The sequence below is a fragment of the Protomyctophum parallelum genome (assembly GCF_964188405.1).
Source record: "Protomyctophum parallelum genome assembly, chromosome: 14".
In the NCBI taxonomy this organism is placed as follows: Eukaryota; Metazoa; Chordata; class Actinopteri; order Myctophiformes; family Myctophidae; genus Protomyctophum; species Protomyctophum parallelum.
The window spans coordinates 25,996,387-26,018,444 of NC_139709.1; the positions used below are offsets into that span (position 1 = coordinate 25,996,387).

Genomic DNA, 22,058 nt, shown 5'->3' on the forward strand with positions numbered 1-22,058 from the left:
CGTAATGCACTCTACCTTGCTCTGCACAACTATATACATATTTGCACATCTGGTGTGACAAATCTCATCGTTATTTCTATTGCTTACAGCCAGATACTGACCCAGGTTGTTGTCACTGGTTGGCAGGGAGATGATATGTTCTAGGAGCTTCTGGTTACTGTTCGGATCTTGGGTATGTCGGTAGAGCTTGCCCTCCTCCTTGTGGATCTCCTGCACCAGCCGCATGCGGCAGCGACTGAAGTCCTCATAGGATATCTTCCCACGCTCATCGCCGCCTAGTTGGCTCATAATATCTGCCACCGATTCCTCCATGTTGAGCTGACGACAGACCATAAGGAGGTCATTCCTGATACCAAGACAAATGAAGAACAAAAAGGCGTGAGAGTACACCCAAACGTAACGTTGGCCACAAGTTCATAACATACAGTAAGGGATCATGTTGTCATCCATAAACAACTTTGTAGTAGGCTCTGACTTTGGATTGACATCATGTGTATTCGTTTATGCTTATGGGGCAATGATATACGTGCCAACTCCAGGGAAAATCAACATTGCATGAGGAGAGTATACTTCACATTGAGTGGTGGCGAAATGAATGAATCTGCATATCCATATGGCAGATATCTTTGTAGAGGAATTGAGAAACAGAATGCTCATAAAAAAGCAAAAGGTTAATCTTAACTGACACTGTTATCAGTGTGCATTTACTCTGGTTGCAAGGTAGACGGCCGGGAATAGGCCAAAATAAAGGCATTAAACTGCCACAAAATGCCAAAAACCTGCACAAAACGGACACAATTACGCATGTGCACGCGTAATTCAACGGGTGGCTCGGAGTAGAGAGTCGCTGCTTCTTCGCCTGGGAATGAGCCAGCTTAGGTGGTTCGGACATCTGGTTAGGATGCCCCTCGGGCGTCTCCCTAGGGAGGTCCTCGAGGCACGTCCCACTGAGAGTAGCCCCTGGGGCAGACCAAGGCGCAGTTGGAGGAAACACATCAACTCACTGGCCTTGGTTGGAATGTATCGGGAGCCCCAGGAGTCACTAATGTTGCTCTGGAGAGGGAAGTCTGGAGCACTCTGGTGGAGCTGTTGCCCCCACGACCAAGACGGATGGATGGATGGAGATTATGAATCATTAAAATATTTATAAGGGGGGTGGGGGGCTACCTAAACGAATAGGCCGGGGATATATCCACCGGACCCTGACCAGTCGGTGTCATTCTGGAGTGGACTATAAATGTACAACAAGTCCAGTGTGTCCACTGTCTAGCACAACGATGGCCAGCTAATACAATAACAATGCACAAAAAAGGCCAATTATGAACACATACACGACGATAAAACCTGCTATGTTGTCAAACATTTGCTGCACGGTTGCTGCCTGTTGTTTACGTTTGCCTGCTGCAGTGCTGCAAGTCAAAGGTGTAACTTAAACGAAGTGGGGTTAATAATGCAGGTCAGGAACACTAGTCTTGTTATATCATGCAGATATCATATTTGGCAACTTGGTTTCGGGTTGTTCATAAATGTTGTCCTGGGTCAGCTGACATTGGAATGTCTAAAAAAGAGCGTGGTCATAAAAGTCTACTTAGTACCTAGTGTGCTCTGCCTCTCGGATACAAGTTGCTAACAAAGGTTTCCCCTCCTGAACAACTTTCTATCGAGTGTCAAATGATAGCGAGTTAGCGACCACACCGTGTTTACCTGTTGATGAAGCCGTCTCCGTCTCCGTCGCAGGTCTGGAACAGACGCTTCATCCTCTCCTCTTCCCCGGTGCTGGAGGTATCGCTGCTGCCGCTGCTCACACTAACATCAGCCGCTGTGGTCGCCATGATCCTCCCACCATGGATCCCACTGGAGTCACTGCGCGAACTTTACTAAAGTCCCCCCTCGGTTAAATACAATACAACAATGATTATCATCGTGCCTCTGTCTGTCCACTGCTCCCCATCGCATGGTAACGTTTTGCTTCGTTACGAACTTGACAGTAACGTGGCTGTATATCGTACATTTGAGTACGGTACGGTAGCTGAATAAAACCAAGACAGTCTAAACTCAAAAGGCAAAGGATCCCAGCATGCGAAGCCCCGGTGGGTGGGTGGCCTGTGATGAGGCTTAGAGGGGAACTGCTCAGAGGGCGGAGTGACTCCTGCCTGCTTGATCCTACATACACTAACACTAACTACAGAAGCCACGACACGGGCTAACAAAACTACTTACTATTATTACTGTTAAGAACCCTCAATTTGTCCCAGCATTAGGCCACGTACGTACCCCCAACTCAAAGTGTACAATGTTGGAAGCAGGGGACCCCCTGGGCTGGAACCTCCTCAAGGACCCCCTGGGGGTCCCCGGACCCCACCTTGCATGATAACCACTGTTAAACTATAAATCTCAAAATGATCTAGTAACTAGATTCGAATCTAGTTACTAATTAACTAACTAGAAAGATCTAGTTAGTTAATTAGTTCACATTAGCAAATGTATAGCCAGATGTGCAAGGTAAAACATGTAATAAAATAGCCTTTTTTACCCCTTCAGAAAGATACAACAAGGAATCCTGACAAATTATACTATGGGAAGTGCCCAGGTTATTAGGTTAAAACTTCAATTCAGGTAGGCTATGAAGCAGAGGGCCGTATAAAATCTGTCCCCAGGCCGCACTTTGGACACCTCTGATCTAGTAGGCCTAGTAAGTAGCCTGCCTCAAAATAATGACATATGGCAATACATTTACAATTACAATTTAGGCATTTAGCAGACGCTTGATCCAGAGCGATTTACATTAAGCAAGAACAAAAAGCATGGCAATAGTAGGCTATCACAAAATGAGAAACTTATGAAAATGACAACTTGATAAAGTTGCTCATTTAGAGCAACTTTATCTTATAGCAATTTGACTTATAGGTTTCTCATAATTTTCATGTAGCATTAAAGTCATTATTTTGAGAGAGTTGAAAGTTTGTCATTATCTTGTGATGGGTCATATGTCAATAATTCTCTATATATCATATATCATATCATATATATATATATATATAAGCATCAAGGGTAAGTCCACTGTAGTGTCCACAGTTTCCAGCCAGCTCTAACTAGACCAGTGGTTTTCAACCAGTGATCCGGGGACCACCAGTGGCCCCTGTGGAGGTTCCAGGTGGCGCAGCTAAATGATGGAGTTGGTCAAATGGACCCTTATTAACTCTTGAGAATATAAAATGAAACCAAATGAACCCTTACGTTACGGTTACAGGTTCATTTGGTTTAATGTTATGCTCTCAAGAGTTAGTAGACTTAGTTTACAAGAAGTCTACAAAGTAGAGAATGTAGAATATTTTTGAGCGGTGCCTCCGCTCCATTACACAGCTATGTGTGTCCCTGTGTATCTGTGTCCGAGCACAGAAAGCTGCAACACAGTAACTGTTATTTCTCAACTGTTTCGGACGCGGGAAGGCTCGCCGGAACTGGGCCGGCCCCCTGGGCGCGTTCCTGGGGATCTGGATGTTGTGGGGACCCCCTGGGGACCCCCACACGGTAACTCTGTAATTTATCAACCGTTTCGGACGGGGGAAGGCTCGCCAGGACCGGGCCGGAACCTGGCCGGCCCACTGGGTGCGTTACTGGGGGTCTGGATGTTGTGGGGACCCCCCGGGGAACCCCACACGGTACAGTTGCACCGCTCACTTCACACAGGTGTGATTTTTTTTGTTCAACGTTTGCCTGTTATCTCTCCTATGGTACCAACAGCATGGAATTGTGGACAAATGTTATCCAACAACAACAAAATATTCTATGTTTTGGGTCTGATAGGCAGTAGGCTAAAACTAATCTTAACAAATGCTGGTGGCAACACCCATAGTAGCAATATACCACTGCGCTGGGCTATATGCATATGCAATAGGGGTGGGTGAAATGTGGCTGCGCCAGGTTACACCCATAGGGCAACACCCATATAAAACAATTTTGTCTAAAATTCCAGTACACTTTCAGTGCCATCTTCACCCATCATAAAGTAAAATAAACTGCTACATCTAGTGGGGAAAGACGGATTTGCAGTAGCCACACATACAGTCATACCAGTAGGTGAACCACGAAAAGTGATTTTTCATTTAACATACATAACACCCTTGTGGTCTTTGGGTTAAAAGTTATCTGCAAAATATCCTGCAGTTTATTTTTTTGCATGTTATATCCGCACAGTTACGTATCCCAAATCCCAATGTGAAATTAGCCTATGATACAATCTTTCAAAACTAGTTTTGGCAGAGGGCTTTTTGTGCCAGCCAGGCTAATCTCACCACACCCTACCTCTTTTCATGTCAACGCAATATTAAAGCAATCACTGCCACTTCACTGTCAGGGCTCTTGATGACTACAGTTCCATATTCATATGAACGAGGTGAACTGAGATGGGGTGAGATGGGGTGGGGTGTGATACAGTACAAGCTGTGAGTTCAATAGCCAACGTATAATGATAAAGTGGTTAAATTAATGTGACGCTGTATTAATACATTCAGCTGGGGACCCCCTGGAATCCCCAAGGACCCCTCTTTGCCCATGAATAATGTATTTTTAGATAGATAGATAGATGTTACTGGGAAAATGTCTACATTTCTATACAGCAATGCAGAAAATGTACTTTGTAATTTGTACTCTTGAATACGTACAGGTTACAGTAAGTATTTTCAAAAGCATGTACTTTTGAATACCACCACTGCCTTATTTGTTCATCGGGATGAGTATTGGCCCAACTGGGAGAACTGGTTTTGTCAGTCAGTGTGTACGAATGAACTGTGGTTTTGTCATTATTGTAATCGTAAGAGACACACAGAAATGCTTGTACCCCATCTTGAAATTGACTGGGAGTGTTGAAATTAGACATTATGATTGATTGTGTTCTACCCTGTGAGGCATTTTTGTGTATATATATAATTTTTTTAATTTGCAAAATGTACAAATTTGTACATTACATAATTTTTAAAGATTTTGCAGATTAGCAAATAGCAGATTTACAGTACAAGTTCACAATGCACCGCGACACGATTGGATTCACCTATGGTATGCACACCTTGTCCAACCTGTTAAACTAGTATAACTGACATGTTTGTCATCGCAACTCTCACGGTTTCTTTTCATTTTGTGTGTGACAGAGACAGTGTAGATATCCATTGTGTCATAAGTCTTGGCCATGGAATTTATCACATGTAAAGTGGCCCACATCCAAATCTATACATTTGACAAAAAAAATTGAAGCTTTGAATTGAATGTATTTGTCTTATTATGTTTTTCATGTAATTTCGTAATGGTTGTTCTCAACTACTACTACAAGAAAAGGCATCCCTGGAATGACACTGTCATCTGACAAGAATGAGGATGGAAGTTATTGAGCATCTGATGTCATCGTTTATGTGTAGAAAAAATAAATAAAATGATTCAATATGAATGAACAATCATGAATTCTCTGACCATTTCCCATTGTTTTTAACTTAATATATGCCTATATATATTAACAAAATATGTATTTCATCATTATCCATATGCATAAAAGACTGTGTTGCTTGGCTGGCATTCATTTGGTCATGGCTGGTGGTTTAATCCGGTTCCACCCCCATATGGTAATTTGACTAGTGTGGGAGTGGTCACCAATGTATAAAGACAGAGCATCACAATGGTAATAATCAGTTTCAGCTTTGAGGAGTGGATCAGGACTACAAAGCCAGCCACAGTAATTCCCTGTTTTGTAACAGGCAGGTAGGTTGACCTAACTAGGCTATGCCTCTGGACTTGATAGCATTGCCATTTTGTATATGACCAACAAAAACATTTTAATTGCATGCCATGCAGAAAACTGTTAATTTGACTGAAGAACTCATGGTGAACAACATTTCTATGGGAGTTTCCTCTTGAAAAATATAAGTCAGATTTGAATAGAACATAGAAATAACATGCAGGAGTAGTAGGGCAGAAAGTGATCAAATCTTTTCACATTTTAGGTGAAAAAAATGTCTAAAAACGACTCAACAACGCTTTATGATGGCTGGTATAAGAATGCTGGTAAGTTGCAATTTTCATATTTATCTATCTATCTATCAAATGATGCATAGTGTACAGTTGCATAAAATGAGCTTTTTGTTTTTTTCTCTTTTTCTTGGCATAGACCCCAGAGTGGAGGACTGGTTTCTCATGTCTTCTGTCTGGCCTCAGACCTTCATTGTCTTATCATACATTTACTTTGTCACAAAACTGGGCCCACGTTTGATGGAAAACCATAAGGCCTTTGAACTCAAGAACGCCATGGTCTTTTACAACTTCAGTGCTGTGGGCTTGTCTGTATACATGATACACGAGGTAAGTTCTCTCATCATGATGACTATATACCTGTGGACACAACTTTGTCTATACTTTTATATAAAGTAAAATGGTTCTGTACAATCTGCTGAATTTACTTAATATTCTGATATATTTGATTTGTGCCACAGTGATATAGTAACAGGCATTGATGTAATGTTAATTAGTGTACACAAGTGGAATTATTTAAGTTTCCCCATAACATGGATCCTTGTAATTAACCACTTAATCCCTATACTATATGGTTAGGGTTAGTCTATACTTGGCCCCCACTTCTCGTTTGCCAAAAAAAGCTGATCCAGAAACTCGTCTTGTCTAATGACATGCACAATGGGGGACATGCATGTTCCCCATTGTGTCTCTTCCCCTTTGTTTCCTAGTTTCTCATGTCAGGGTGGGCAAAAGGCTACTCGTTCCGTTGTGAGATTGTGGACTATTCCAACTCTCCTATGGCACTCAGGGTAAGTAACAAATTAGAACCATATATTTACAAATATCCAATCATTGTTTTTAGTTCCGTAATTTAGCAGCAGAGCTCTAGTTAGTAGGGGTACAGACAGACCGACAGACAGGCCATTGGGTGAACTCTAATAAAGAGTTATTTGCCAAACAGGTTAACCACTCCTTTGGTTATTGGTTAACCAGGCTATCCTCAAGTCACCCCCCCCCCCCCCCCCCCCTCCAAATGATGGTCACCCCCCCTGTTTGTTTTTAGTCTCGCCAGTCACTACGAGTTGGAATAAAATATGGATATATCAAACCTAACTATTTCAAGAAGTATTTGAAGAAACATCACTCGGATGCATACGCCATTTCAAGGCTTTTATTCGGTAGGCCCTTTCTTTGTTTTTCAAAGATGGTCCTTTTCCTTGTTTTTAAAAAATGCCTTTTTAATACTATGCACTTTTGTCCTATGCATCACCAACCTGTTGAGGTGTGCATCTGCCTTTTCTATAAAATTGGGTAGAATTATGATTCAGGGAATTATTTTGGGTAATTCAGCCAAATTTCCATTTAGGTGTAAGGTGCAGCATGGCCTGTAGTCTAGGGGCTGCTAGCAGGGCTGTAGACTCATCTCTTAGTCAGTTTATATCTGATTTAAATGTTTTGTTCCATTCTACAGATGGCGGCAACTTGCTGGCTGTACTGGTTCTCAAAGATGATTGAAATGCTAGACACGGTAAGCACACTATGACACATCATTCTCTACTAGTATAACTGCATTACTCACTGGCATGTGAAGTGCATGTCCTGTCGTCCCGAACGATTGAACTAATTGTTGAGATCTTGTCATCTCTTGTGCTCAAAATAACCCATAAAGTATTCAGGTGTGCAAAGCACATACTTGGCACATACTTGGCAAAATATTTGATTCTGCATTAACCTCTGCATTCTCCCTCTCTTCATCAGGTCTTCTTTGTTCTCCGAAAAAAGAACAAACAAGTGTCATTCCTCCATGTCTTTCACCATTCCGTCATGCCATTCACTTGGTGGTTTGGGGTCAAGTTTTCCCCCGGTGGCCATGGATCCTTCCATGCCCTTCTTAACTGTGGTGTTCATGTCATCATGTACACATACTATGGCATGGCTGCCCTGGGACCTGCCTACCAGAAGTACCTGTGGTGGAAGAAGTACCTGACCACTATCCAACTGGTAGGTGGCGGTGCCCTTATAATTGTTTTTATTCTCATTCATTCATTTCTGCCTCCTGTTAGTATGTTTATTTTAAGTGGACCTCAATATGTTTTACAGAAGACCATTCCTTGAACATGCATTTAAATTAAACAAAACATTATTCTAAAACAAGTACGTTCTTCCTTATCCTGCAGGTCCAGTTTGTGATAGCGGGCGTCCACATTGGCCAGATCTTCTTCAACGGCTGTCCCTACCAGTACCCCGTCATCCTGTACCTCATTGGGCTCTATGCTGTGTTGTTCACGGTCCTCTTCCTCAACTTCTGGTTCCATGCATACGTCAGAGGCAAGAGGCTTCCCATGCATCTCCAGAATGGCAAAGCTCTTCAAAATGGCAACTGCATTCACAGCAACGGGAGGAGCCACAGCCAACAGATTCTTAATAAGGAGGATTAAAATTGTCCATACAAGGATTCCTTTATGAGTCTTGACAGTGGTTCTCAAACCTTTTAATTGCAAAGACCCCAATAACTCCAAGAGTGTTTGCATGGAACTTGATGAACCCGTAACGGGTCCATTACGGTCCATTTGGAACCCCTGGCCTCAAATAACAGTGAGGGACCCACTTTGAGAACCACTGCTTTATACTACAATATGATTTAAGATTTAATCTTAAAGGGATAGTTCAGATTTTTTTTTAACTTAAGCTGTATGAAATACTTTAATATAGTGATTGCAACTGTATTGATTGCCCGAGTCCTGTGGTGCGAGTTCTGCTCTGGTTTTGGTGAAATATTAAGTAGTCCGGTCATTTTGTCACATGGGGCCACGCATTAAAAGTTAATTAATCCACAAAACGAATGTAATTTGTATTGTTGACCTATTTCAAAGATATTCGTGCAACTTTCGTTCATTTTTGACCCCTCTATCACACAGAACTATGTTTTTTGGGTCCATATCACTACACCCAAAAATAGTTCCATGTGATGGAGGGGTCAAAGTTGAACGAAGTTGCGCTGATATTTTAGAAATGGGTCAATAATACAAATAACGTTACTTTAGTGAATTAATTTACTTTTACTGCGTGGCTCCAGTGCCCCCCACAAAATGACCGGAACTACTTTATTGACCAAAACCAGAGCAGAACTCTCACCACGGGACTCGGGCAATTAATACAGTTGCAACCACTATATTAATGGCAGTATTTCATACAGCTTAAGTTAAACTATCCCTTTAAGGTTTTACCTAAAATCTTTCACTGGACCGGTGCCACCTCTGACTACCTCTGTCCTACCGTGTACAGTTGATCCTTTCCCTCAGAATATTCACTTTTTAAACCTCTGTTCTCTGTTTGTCAAGGAAACAGTACAATGGACCTCCTCCAGTTGGCACAATGGTTCTTGCCGCTGTGATAATTCCTAATCAAAAAGCCCTGTACTACACTACACTATCTATAGTGTCTTAACCCATTTAGACCCGAGGACGACTTCTAAAAACTCCTAAAGTCTAATAAAATGTATCTAATAATTTATGTTACTATTTGAGGTGTATGAAACACAGATGTAGCTCCCGGCATGAAGGGTAAAACAACGTCTAGGTTACAGAACACCAGATCTGAATGGGTTAATGTCAAACATTTCACAGAATATCTCGCTTAGTTTTAATGTTGGTGTTTTATGTGTTACATTATTTATTTTTAAATAAACTCTCTGCTATATGGTTCGTGGACTACAAAATAACTCATTATAATAAAATGTATAATGAAGGAAATGTGAATAACTCCTGAAATAAATTTGGGCTTGAAAGCTGATATAGAAAGAGGCCCTGGCATGACAGGGAACTTCAAGCTTGTTCAAAGAACTCAAAGAGTTAAAATATTTACTTTAGATGAATTTATTTATATTGTTTGTTTTTACATTTTGAGGCTCTTATAAATCCTGTTCCTAAAAGAGCTGGTGATGAAATGACATTGCATTGCTTTCTTGTACAACTGGCTGACTATTTCAGTTAAGTGAAATGACTGCTACTGTATGTTATGCGAACGAAAATAAAATACTTTTATATTAAAATAAATTATGTAGCCAAGCCTTATGCTTATGGACTTAAACATGTCCAGTGTGTGTTACTAATATGCATTGCATACTATTAACATTCTTTTTGCATAGATGTGTATATTTATCTGTCTTTAAATGTTTTTGCTGAATTGAAAATGGAGGACCCTGGCCTGATGTAAACAATTCTATCCTCTTATCGTTTTTTGTATTGACCTGTACCTTCCTCTGACTGTACCCATTCTGCAATATGTTAATAAAAAAATTAAATCAATCAGGTCTAGAATAACAGCCCATGCACCGCAAAAAAAAACCCAATGTTAATTTACTGTAGGTGTAGCTGTGCAGGCTAGCCTAAGATTTAGAGTACTCTTGTAGATGTAGGCTAATTTGTTAAATTTGACATTTTCAGGGACCTTATGGTTCCGAACATTACATGTACACATCACTTGCGGCCCCCACCCTCAGGTTAATATCAGAATACTGATATATTATTGATTTCAGATGTTACAATTCCAAACATGCAAACATGACCCGCTTTTGTATGTCCAATGTGTTTGGATTTAGTTCGTAAAGTTAACATAACTATAACTAAATTAATTTGAAATTAAATAAAAATTAAATAAAATTATTTAGGTCTTTGGGCTGGATCCAGTCTAGTGGCCCTCTCCATCGTCAAAGTACCCCTGGTCTAAAGCTTAGGCTATTGCGTCCCAAAAAAACATAGGTCACCTATTTCAGTGCAACATGCAAGAAGTGGGTGGCTTGAGTGACGCTTTGGTGACGCTGCACTCACGTCGCCGGCGTGGGGATCAGTCCGTCCTCTGTCCAATCACGGCGCTCCTCCTTCGTACTGCTGGAATTCAAAGTTTATTGTTATAAATTAGCCGAGGCGTCCGTGTTGTTGCCGTGGAGACCTGTGTGTCCTGGCGATCACTATGCAAACGAACTTCAACATGAACGGATAAGTGTGTTGTTCTCGGTCCTGACCAGGTTTAGACATTTCGTTCACATTTATGATTTCATACATGCTTCTTTAGACGAAAATGGACGGGAGAAAAGTTGGACCGGGACCATACAGAGCAACAAAGCTGGTAAGATTCTCGTCTCTCGTGCGTGCGTGCGTGCGTCCGTCCGACCGACCGAGCGAGTGTGTTATTACAAGATGATTACGAAATATAAAGAAAGGGTAAGTTTGTAGCGTGTTGTAGCCGGCCTATAGTCTATGCTCAAATAAATAATTATGTTTCGCTAAAGAGTTATCTGCAGGAAGGAACGGGAAATGTTAATTAGTATTGAGAATCTAGTCTAAACCAACGTTATTACAGTGTAATTACACCCAGTTTAAACTCTCTCTCATACACTAGAAATTAGGCTGTTATTCCTGAATAACAAAGAGTCTTCGACCATAATGTAGGCCTACCTAATTTTCCTCTTTTTAAATATTCTTGGGGGTGCAGTATAGTTAATACTAGTCTATATTCTTGTTATGGTTGCTTATCTAACCTTTCCATTTTCCATCGCTTATATTATAGTAGCCTACTTATATAATACCGGTACATTATGATATTTGGTAGCTTGCAAGAGCCTAGATGTCTCCACTAGGCCTGTTAGCTATTGTTTTGGTTACAGCCTGCATGTCTTAATGGTTCAGCTTGTTCTTGAAGCAGCTAGTAAACTATTGTCTGATCTCTGCGCTCTTTGGCAGAACTATCCTACCCCCGACCTGAGTGTTGTACTTCTCCGGGTTCTCATGTACATTAAAAGCATTAATAAACATCACCCTATAGAATATATTGTTTTGTAACTCCTATGGATTCAGAATTCCACAGAAAAACTAGTTGGTTTGGTGAGCTGCTTTCAGGACATCTGTTTTTCCCATCTCCATCTCCCATAAGTCCTACAGTGAATAGAACAACAAAGTATGCACACTGGATCCATGCTCAGAAGGTTATTTTATTACCACCAAGGCCAAGGTTGATGTTTTGAGAAGAAACAACAACCGTGGTGGTAATAAAATACCTTTGGTAAAGTCTAAAGTCTGCAGTGCACTGCAGACTTTGTTGTTCTCTTTGCCCATCACCTGGCCTTTTAACTTTGTTGTTCTCTCTATGCCCATCACCTGGCCTTTGGATGTGCGTGCCGCTTTATTCACTCTGCAGTGGAATGAAACCATCAAAGGGTTTCGGGAAAGCATGCCGGTCAGAAGACACTGGTTGCACTTCCGCAGCTACGAGCATAGCTTCACCGGATCCGAGGCAGTGGATTGTCTCCATCTGTTGCTGAGGCAGAACCAGTACTTTGGACCCAACGTGACCCGCTACCAGACACTGCAGCTGCTCAGAAAGTTCCTGAAGAACCATGTCATCGAGGACATCAAGGGACGCCATGGGAAAGAGGACTTTGAAGACAATGGTCAGCTGTACAGGTAATGATAGATAGACAGACAGACAGACAGACAGACAGACAGACAGACAGACGGACGGACGGATGGATGGATACACAGTTAAGGTTACAGGTAAAGGACAGTACAGCTATACATGGCAAAAAGAAGAAGCATCAACAATACAGAGCAGAAGTAAAACCTGTCCTGCACTATGCAAGAAAACAATACCGTCCTGCGCTGCACAGGAAAAGCAATGTCGATTCAGGTCTTACAGTAATTACAATGATTGATCAACAGGTTTGAACATGAGTGTCACCAACTGTTCTGACTTCTGAGAGTTTCCAATTACAACTCACTGGCAGTCTGATTAAAAACACCACTGCTGTTCCTGTTTTCTAAAAAGGGCCTTTTTTGCATCCTCACCTTTGTCTTCAATGTTTGTGTTACGCAATGTTTGTGTTTACACGAACACTCAAAATGGTCCATTCATTGTCAATGGAATTTAATGTTTGTGTTAGGACAAAGTTTGTGTTTGCATCTATGGTTTGCACATACACTAAAAGCTAGACATAGGAGGGCCTATCGCCCCTCAAAAAGAAAAGAAAGAAAGACAAAAGGTCAAAGTAAAATGGTAAAAGAAAAGATAAAGAAAGGGAGGAGAGGGAAGGGGAACCCTGCTGTCTTGCCTAGTGCTCCACCCGCTTTGGCCTCCTAGTTAAAGTGGTAGCTGTAAACTCTTTACTTGATCACATTTTGACAAACTTATACCTTGATGGAACCAAAAGTGTGGGGAAAAAAAGCATACCCAGTATTCTTCAAAGTCAGCTTAAAATCATTGGGTACATAGGGTGCTGTCATCATGCTCTGTTTACTGTGTATCCAGGTTCCCAGCCACTTCACCTCTGAAGCCTGTTCCCCAGAGACCCCCACTGACAGAAGGGGACCTGCCCAGACTGATCCGCTGGGATGACTACGAGGAGCTGCCACTGCAGGAGAACTTTGTCCCCATGAGGCCACTAGCACTGGTATGACTGTTAGACGAGCATGCTAGCAATAACGCTGCTATATGACAGAGATATGACAATAGCACTGGTACGACGGAGAGATGACCATGCTAGTAATAGCTATTACTATTTGATATTACTATGAAGAATTATGCTGACTTAAGTAACAGTACGGCTCTGGACCTTGTTTTGATAGTATGTTGGACAACAAGGGACTTCTACAAGTTTGGGAAATTCGGTATATCTGGTGTGTTGGCTAGGTAGAACATACTTGTTAGACGCTTTGCCAAAATACAAGAGGTGAAACATAGGTTCAAAAGCAGATTTATATCTGATGACACTAGAGAGGAATCTATATACACTTAACTCTGTTTCAGAACCCAGAGTCATGGAATAAGAGGCACAGCATAGCTATTGGGGAGGTGCAGGAGTGCAAGCTTGTCCGCAGAAAGGAGATTACCCCCAAGGAAGTGGACCATATTTGGAAGACCATGACGATTGCACAGTAAGTACCTTCCTGGCACCTGTCTTCATTTATTTTTAAAAGGTAACCAGATTTGTTTTATTTAGTTTTTACTTACAGTATTTTCAGTCATTGAAGGAACAATTATGTCATTGTAATGTTGCTGATCTAAGAAGAACTGAAGCTTAGTTTATGGTACCACTTGGGGCTCTTGCACAAGAGCATCAACTAAATTCCTGATTTTTGTTTTCGTTAGTTTACAGAGAGTCCTGGAACTGAAGACGATGAACGGAGTACTGGACCCAAAATATGTGAATGCACAGCACCTTGTTCAAAATGTGTTCGGTGTTAACAAGAGTGGAATTGTCATGTTAAAGAACAAAGCAGGTATATTATGTTCTTCAGCCAATTTAAACCTTATCTCACACATCCTGGAAAACCTATAATGTTTTCATGTCATTTTGCATGTCATGGAAATTGACAAAATAAGGGTCCAACTCCATTTGGTTAAATTTGTACACTGGGGTCTTTGAAATTAAAACGTCTGAGAACCTTTGTCAATCCAAAAATATAATATGCAAATAATATTTTTCATTAGTGAACAGATACAGATATTTCCATTTTTGCTCAGCCCTCATTATGATGATATGTTTTTGTTTTTCCCTAACCTGTCTCCCCTTTTGCTTACTGCACAGAGGACATGCCCTATTGGGTGTTATCAGCCATGAAATGCCTCGCTAACTGTGAGTATTGTTTAATTGTACTAATCAACCTTGAAATTCTAAGATGCTGTATCTATTTGTCTATGTGCGTGCATGTACAGTACTATATTCACTGAATATAGTACAGCTTAAGCCCTTTAACCGGTACTTGGCCCCGTCCTTTTCCCTCCTTGTAGATCCACTATTTTCACCAAATGCTAAGTCTCTTTTCGCCAAAAGTTCACTCATGACATATCCAGAATAGGAACACTAGGTTCATGTGGTTAAGATCTGTCTTTTCTTCAGCATTATGTTAGCACTGCAGTAAAACATTTATTCATCTTCATTGTCAGGGCCTAATGGCAGTGAAAGCAAGCAACCCATGTACCCAGGATTTGAGAGGGACGTCCTGAGGACGGTTGCAGATTACTTTCAGAGACTCAAGGAACCACTACTGACATTCCATCTGTATGATGTGTATGTCAACATTCTCAGTAAGTCAGCCTAGACTGTACAAACAATTTATTGCATTTAATCTAAGAATCTTGTTAGTTAAATGGTCCTTGTATAAAATAAAATGCAAAAGTCTACTGTATGCTGTCATTGAACTGTTGACACGCACTCTGTATGATTGCACACCCTAATGCCAGCCATGGCCCTAGCCCTCACATTAATGAATCCCTAACCTAAACATAACCATAACCATTTTGATTAGGGGAGGTGATACACAGGACCCCAGGAAGAGTAGAGGCTCATTCATGTGTCTCTAATGGGGATCCTTTAATAAACATAAACAGAGGCTGGGAGTAAGAGCTGCTTGAGAGCGTACATTCAGGACAAGAAAGTCCCTTAATCGAGAAGGCTGGTCACACCAAACCACTTGAGGTTCTAGCAGCAAATATTGTGGTTTTGAATTGAAAGGCCCATTGCCAGTGGCTGCAATTTGTTATGTACAAGCTCAAGAGCGTAATGAATAATATATTTAATTTAGCTTTGTTTTTCTCTAGACCTATGGTTTTCAACCAGTGGTCCTTGAGGGGGTTCCAGGTGGGCCCCAGCTAAATACCAAATGGACCCTTATAGAGCTTACGGGTCCATTTGGTTTCATTTTACGCTCTCAAGAGTAAAATTATTGTTAAACATCTGCATTTAGCCAACTGACTGGTCTGCAAGGCTAAATGTCACCAAATGGTGGTCCGTGGCTCAAATGCCGAATTAATAATGGGCCTTGATATGAAAAAGGTTGAAAACCACTGCTCTAGACAACAAGCAGTCCTAGTACAGTATGTATACTTCAATCATCATCTCTCTCTTCTCCCCAGGCCTGCTCCCACAGCAGGAGGTAGCCGTTGAAGCTCTCCAGGTCAGCTGCCTCCTACTGCCACCAGCTAACAGAAGACGCTTACAGCTTCTACTGCGTCTCATGGCCCGCGTGTGCGAGAACCCGGCTCTGCCTCCACTTAACGACACTATTGCTACCCGTACACTGGTACATACACTTTTCTTCCACCGGCTACATCATATGTCCATTGTTGTCCATCAAATGTAAGGTATCTTGACCTTGAATAGATAGTCAGGTAGATAGATAGTCAGTTCTTTATGGCCCGTCTCTTTTCAGATGGTGCAGACATTCTCTCGTTGCATCCTGGGCTCTGCTGAGGAGGTGGACCTAGATGACCTCCTGGCCACCCAGCTGGTGAGCTTCATGTTGGAACAACACCATATCGTTCTCCAGGTGCCGTCCAACCTCCACCGCCACGTAGAGGATCACCTCTCCCATCTCCGACGGGTACAGGTCAGCACACACCTATCAGTCGTTCGTCGTTCCCCAACTATGTGCAGAAGTCTGGGAGTACCTTTTAATTCCAAAGCCAACCACAGACCTTGTGAAATGCATACCCATTGTTCCCACTATAGTGGATTATCCACCACAAGATGACCAGTAGTAACTGTGTGTTAGGATTGTCTAGCTTTGGCTGCAGTAGTCACAGGTGAGGGCACTCGGGGCGAAAGAGGAAATCTGGCCTATTTTGACACAACTAGCGGAGTCAGTAGAGGCATTGAAAGTTCTGCTCTTGAGCTTCAGGCCCAGGCCACACGTATATGGATCTTTTGCTAAACGCACATTATTTTGTGCGTTTGGGCCGTTTGCGTTTCACGCAAACGGCGTTTTCGGACACTCAAACGGAGGTTTTTGGAAACTGATAAATAAGTGAAGATTTTCGAAAATATCCGGATCAGTGGAGCTATGTAGTCATGCGAAACGGAGCTTTTGAGAAATGATGATGTCACCGCTTATTAGCGCATATCATTTTTACTATAATTAGGTGAGAAATGAAGCTTGTGCATGGAAATGACATGGATATCATTCCGATTGTTCATGTTTATATATCACTGTTAACAACTTTAAAACGTATCATATGTTGCATCAACTGCAGCGAGCAAAGGCTCTGCTCTGCTCTGCTGCATCCAATAATAAATATATCAGCCTACTAGTCCAGTGCAGACTGGTGATTTCATTTGTATTGGTGCCGTGTGCAAAGCTTGAACAATAGGTTAATTGCGGACCGCTACAGATAAACTGTGGATATTAACCTACCAATAAGGACCCAGGCCAAATGCCATTGCGCAGTAGCCTACACCAACAAGTCTACGCGTGGTGTGTGCATAGCCGCATGTGAAACTATATCGTGCTGTATTTTGCTCTCCATTTCATGGTCATGGTCATGCGAGGAGAGAGAGAGAGAGGGTGCAGAGAAAGAGGTGTGAATGGAATCGCATCAAATAGCGTGGTTGGTGAGAAGAAAGTATACAGTGGGTCGCCGTGCGCATTTGGCACATCTCTCTCCTGTTTTGGTAATAAAGGGCGCACCCTTGACTGCATTCCGCTGTCACTGTGCCTGCATGCCGACAATGTGCACGCGTGAACTTTTATTAGCCTACATTATAACGTGACATTTATTATACACCTGGAAAATATAGGCACTCTACAAGCTCACAACTGGTTGTGGCGGTCTGACTCGGCTATTATTTTCTGTGCAGGACTTGCCAAGTCGCCAGAGCAATGGTAAAGTGTCTATCATTTTTTTATTATATGGAGAGAAAAGTCGAGAGTCGGTTTGGAGATTTTGCTGACAGACAATGTCAGACATGCTGACAGACAATGAAAGAAACATGTTCCACTTCCACTCACAATTTAGGTGGCTTTTAAAATGTGGTACTTATTCCTTCATTAAAAAATATGATTGGCACCTCATAAGTGTAAATATAAAATCAAATATAATATAGCCTACAATTGAAACCTGCTACTGCAGTGATTTTATCCTGTGTTCAATGCGTTTGTGTGTGGACTGGATATCTCTGTCGTATGGGCAGGGATTTTTCCTAAAACGGAGGACGGAAATATCCGTTTTGCAAAAGATCCAGAGTAGTTTGGCCGGGGCCTTAAAGCATCAAACAATTTGTCTCCATCACCATCAGATCAAGTACTCGGGTTCCGGTGCCGATGCAGACCCATCCACGCCGTCTCCAGCCTTCTGTGAGCAGATCAGCAGGGCAGAGTTTGAGAAGCAGAGGGGCCTGGCCACGCAGGGGCCTCTGCAGGAACTTCTGGAGGGTCTGATTGCTGACAAAGAGCTCTCTGCCAAGGACAAGAGGAAGAGGCTCAAACAGGTATGTCAAAAAGAGCTCTCTGCCAAGGACGAGGCTCAAGCTGATTTTTGCTCAAGTTACTGTACAACTGTTGTCTGAAAGTGAGAGTGCATTGGTTGAGATTATTTTGTGACACTTCCTTTTAGCTGCTTTGTTCCTTCAGCTCACAGGGGTTCAGAAAGCCTCAACGACAAAGGATAGAGAAGATTTAAACCACGAGTTGATAGAGAGAAAGGCGGAGGTTGCAGAGTCACCTAAGAGGGACGGGGAAAGACAGAATCTGTTTAAGAACAGCATTTAGGCAACATTACGATCTCTTTGGAAGTGGAAAATGCATTATTTAATAAAAAGAGAGAGAGAAAAGCAAAGGATCCAGGCACACAACGTTAAAAAATGAGGGACGCCTTTAACGACCTAACAGGTCTTCATCAGGGCAAGAATGAAGGACAACACCAAACATACTCATTATATAGCAACAGGAAACTCAGTTTCGCAATGAGATAATTAGTGTCCCATTAGGCACTCAATCAACAGCTGACACCTGTGTGTGACAGCCAGAGGATTACACAAGCAAAAGCTAAGCACCAAATATTCAACAGAAGGAAAAGAACACTTATTGGAAAAGGTTTGATGTGTTCTATACCTGTAATTATCAAGAGTGTGTCATTGCTGTTATGGCATTGGCTGAAGTGTCTAGCAATAGGATAATTTATATTATTAATGCGAATAGCATATTTGTGTTCAGCCAATCTATTCCTGAGGCGGCGCTTTGTCCTGCCTATATAAAATATGTTAGGACAGGTACATGTCAAACGATATATGACACGAGTAGTATTGCAATTGATAATCTTATAGGTTTTCTGTGTTGAAATCTATAAATGATTTAGTCTGTGAGACACTGGAGCAGTGGGGGCAACACATGCACTTGAACATACTGTACCTAATGGTTTGTTAAGCCAGGTCTGCTTTTTAACAGGTGGAAGGTATCAGACCTGGCTTAATAATAATAATATCTCAAACTTATATAGCGCTTTTCTGAGTACCCAAAGACTCTTTACATGGGGGTAACAGAGGTAACAACTAATTAAGACAAACAAACCATTAGGTATGTTCAAGTGTCTGACACTGCTAATTATCTCATTGCAAAGCTGTTTCCTGTTGCTATATAATGAGTATGTTTGGTGTTGAACTTCATTCTTGCCCTGATGAAGACCTGTTAGGTCGAAACATGTTGTTTTTAATTTAATAAAGGCGTTCCTCATTTTTTTTTACTTTGTGTGCCCGGATCCTTCTCTTTTTGAGTGGTGCAACCACTCCTACAACCAGCTTGCAATGTCCTCGTACGTGTTTGTGTGTCTGTGTGTCTGTGTGTGTGTGTGAGCATGAGTATGTGACTTAAAAATAGCAGTAGGGGGCGCCAGAAACAGTGATAGGGGTAGTGACTCTAATGAGAGAGAGTGAGAGAGGTAGTGACTCTAATGAGAGAGAGAGATAGAGAGAGAGAGAGAGAGAGGGGGGGGGGGGGGAATTGCACCACTCAGTTCACACGTGTGTGATTTTTTATCTATGTCTGGGTCCCGTTTTTGATCCGTGTGAGCACCTTTTTTATCATTATCACATTTTGCTATCTATTCTCCATTGAGCACCTGGTTCGTTCCCCTTTTTTCTCTATGCATTATTTAATATTGTGATATTGGTATATAATTGAACTGTACATACACCATTTTCTGTAGTTCCAGAGGTCCTATCCAGACATCTACCAGAAGCGATTTCCTACTGCTGAGAGTGAAGCGGCTGTCCTGCCTGACAAACCTCCACGACTCAAACCACAACTCATGTTCCTCACCCTCAAGAAACCCTTACAAACCTTCCAGAGGAGTTGGAGTTTCAGGGCTTGACACTTCAACCCCTCTGGCTACTTGGATCATATACTGCATTTGGTATCGTCACGTGGGAATGCTGGCAGATACAGCTTGTTTGCTTAGAGCAACAACTGGAAGATATTTGCCCTCATTGATCAAACTTGTGTAGGATCAATTATGATGTAATTAAAATTATCGTAACATCGACATTTCAGAGACAATGTACACACATTTCAACAACCCATGATGTAGCCTGGTGTAACCTGATGTAGCCTTACAGTTGCATCATCCTCATTATCACTCATTATTAAGTCTCATTAATCATACAAAAAATTATAAACAATTGCGCAAATTCTTTCAGCTGTGAACAGCTGAAAGCTAGTGCTTGAAGCTTAGGGTTTCATAAATGAGGGCCATTGAATCTATCTGAACACCAAGATGAAAGTAACACGTTTGTGTCCCCACAGATAATCTCACATACCACTTGATCGATTTTATAACAGGCCAGTATGTTTCAGGATTTTATTTTTTGTGTTATGTTGTGGATCCCTATTTGAGTAAGGCGTTGATGTCAGAGATCTATAGGGAAGTCATGCCGTTATTAGTACATTTAATGTACTTTTGTCCAATGACAATGTCAGGTACATTGAAACACTGTGGTCCCTAAATAGTGTTCAAGACATGAGTGATGTGATGTGAATGCATCATTGTCTCTGGAGAGTGGAGACATACGACATGGTGGAATATGTGAGTCGTAATACTGTGGACACATCTTGGTCACTGACTGTATAAGAACAACTGCTTAATAATACTGTTAATCTTAATTGCTGTTGAACAAATGCTGTTTATCTATGAAATGAGTTTAAGAAATCCTAAAGGGACTTTATAACTGTCTTGTAGACTTGAATATTCTATAGCGAATCGTGGATAAGTGCAGCTCTTGATAACAAATAACACTGTTCAATGATGTTCATTGAAATACGGGTAGATTTAGTTATTACTGAAGAGATTTATTCAAAGGAATTGTAATTTGCTTATTTCAAAGCAAAAGCATTTTAACTGGATTGATTTTAGTGTGTACCCTAAATATAAAATGCATTTCACATGATCTTTACTGAAAAGATACATACATTCTCTTGCTAATTTCAATGCAAATGCATTTCAATTGGATTCACAGATTTCCTTATTTTATTTTAACATGTAACATTGGTACATAGGTCTACAGATCTACCCATCATGGTACTACCGTACTACATGTACTGTTTGGGCATTATATTAATTTAGGTTGACATTGTAGCACTACATTTTGAATGGATTACTAAATTGTCTTATCTTAAGAGGTACAATAACAATAGCTTTGTCTTAATATGTGGCTTTCCCTGCAGTTCATTCTGTATGTTTATTTTAATGCAATGATACATTTCATTATCAATGAATCACCTGATGTCAATTAACTGGATTGATGTGTTTACACGTGGCTTGTTTTATATGTATATATGAAATATTCTCAAACATGGTCTATCTTTTTCTTTTCTTTCTGATTTACGTTGTAATTTTTCTGTTTCTGTCTGTACTTCATTTTATTTGTATTTGTATTTGTCTGAATCTTGTTCCTGGTTTATGAGTATACAGATTATAAAACTACATATATTTGAACAGTGGAACCTATATGGAATAATGCTGGAGTAACTGTTACTGACTGTTGAGAGGGTGCTCATATCTCTATGCTGGAATAAACACATGATCTATAATGAAATCTTGTGTTAAAGTATTTATTTCTAAAGTCATAATTCAGCACATCATAATGTAGGTATTTAAAAACAATATATCCAGAGTGACTTGGAATGTGTGAGCACTGAGAAGGTAACCTGACGCTGCCAGATCCAAGAAGCTTGCTACACAAATTTGTTTCACAGCTTATTGGGATCTGGGATCGCGGAAGCAAATTCGATGACGGGGCA

The 22,058-nt window shown here is 41.2% G+C and overlaps 3 protein-coding genes across 4 annotated transcripts in view; 2 read left to right on the forward strand and 1 right to left on the reverse strand.

Annotated features, from left to right (window-relative positions):
- The window catches only part of mcc (MCC regulator of WNT signaling pathway), a 67,727-nt gene extending 65,655 nt beyond the window's left edge, over nt 1–2,072 (reverse strand). For both annotated transcript variants that reach the window (XM_083782105.1, XM_083782104.1), the window contains exons 1-2: nt 1,705–2,072; nt 102–346 (exon numbers count right to left, since the gene is read on the reverse strand). In XM_083782105.1, the coding sequence (XP_083638231.1) occupies nt 102–346; nt 1,705–1,832 (373 nt within the window). In that variant the 5' untranslated portion in view covers nt 1,833–2,072. The remainder of the gene's footprint in view (nt 1–101; nt 347–1,704) is intronic.
- A 3,611-nt stretch (nt 2,073–5,683) lies between these two features.
- LOC310870297 (very long chain fatty acid elongase 7-like) lies at nt 5,684–9,701 on the forward strand. Its single transcript, XM_083781463.1, has 7 exons — nt 5,684–5,748; nt 5,991–6,051; nt 6,155–6,345; nt 6,726–6,806; nt 7,469–7,525; nt 7,756–7,998; nt 8,175–9,701. Exons 2-7 carry the CDS (start codon nt 6,000–6,002, stop codon nt 8,433–8,435), a joined length of 885 nt encoding a protein of 294 aa, XP_083637589.1. The 5' UTR covers nt 5,684–5,748; nt 5,991–5,999; the 3' UTR covers nt 8,436–9,701.
- A 1,299-nt stretch (nt 9,702–11,000) lies between these two features.
- Nucleotides 11,001–21,562, forward strand: LOC310870807 (DEP domain-containing protein 1B-like). Its single transcript, XM_083782125.1, has 11 exons — nt 11,001–11,124; nt 12,193–12,458; nt 13,300–13,441; nt 13,798–13,925; nt 14,140–14,270; nt 14,579–14,626; nt 14,938–15,078; nt 15,907–16,073; nt 16,203–16,379; nt 18,065–18,256; nt 19,969–21,562. Exons 1-11 carry the CDS (start codon nt 11,077–11,079, stop codon nt 20,131–20,133), a joined length of 1,605 nt encoding a protein of 534 aa, XP_083638251.1. The 5' UTR covers nt 11,001–11,076; the 3' UTR covers nt 20,134–21,562.
- Nucleotides 21,563–22,058: the final 496 nt, after the last annotated feature.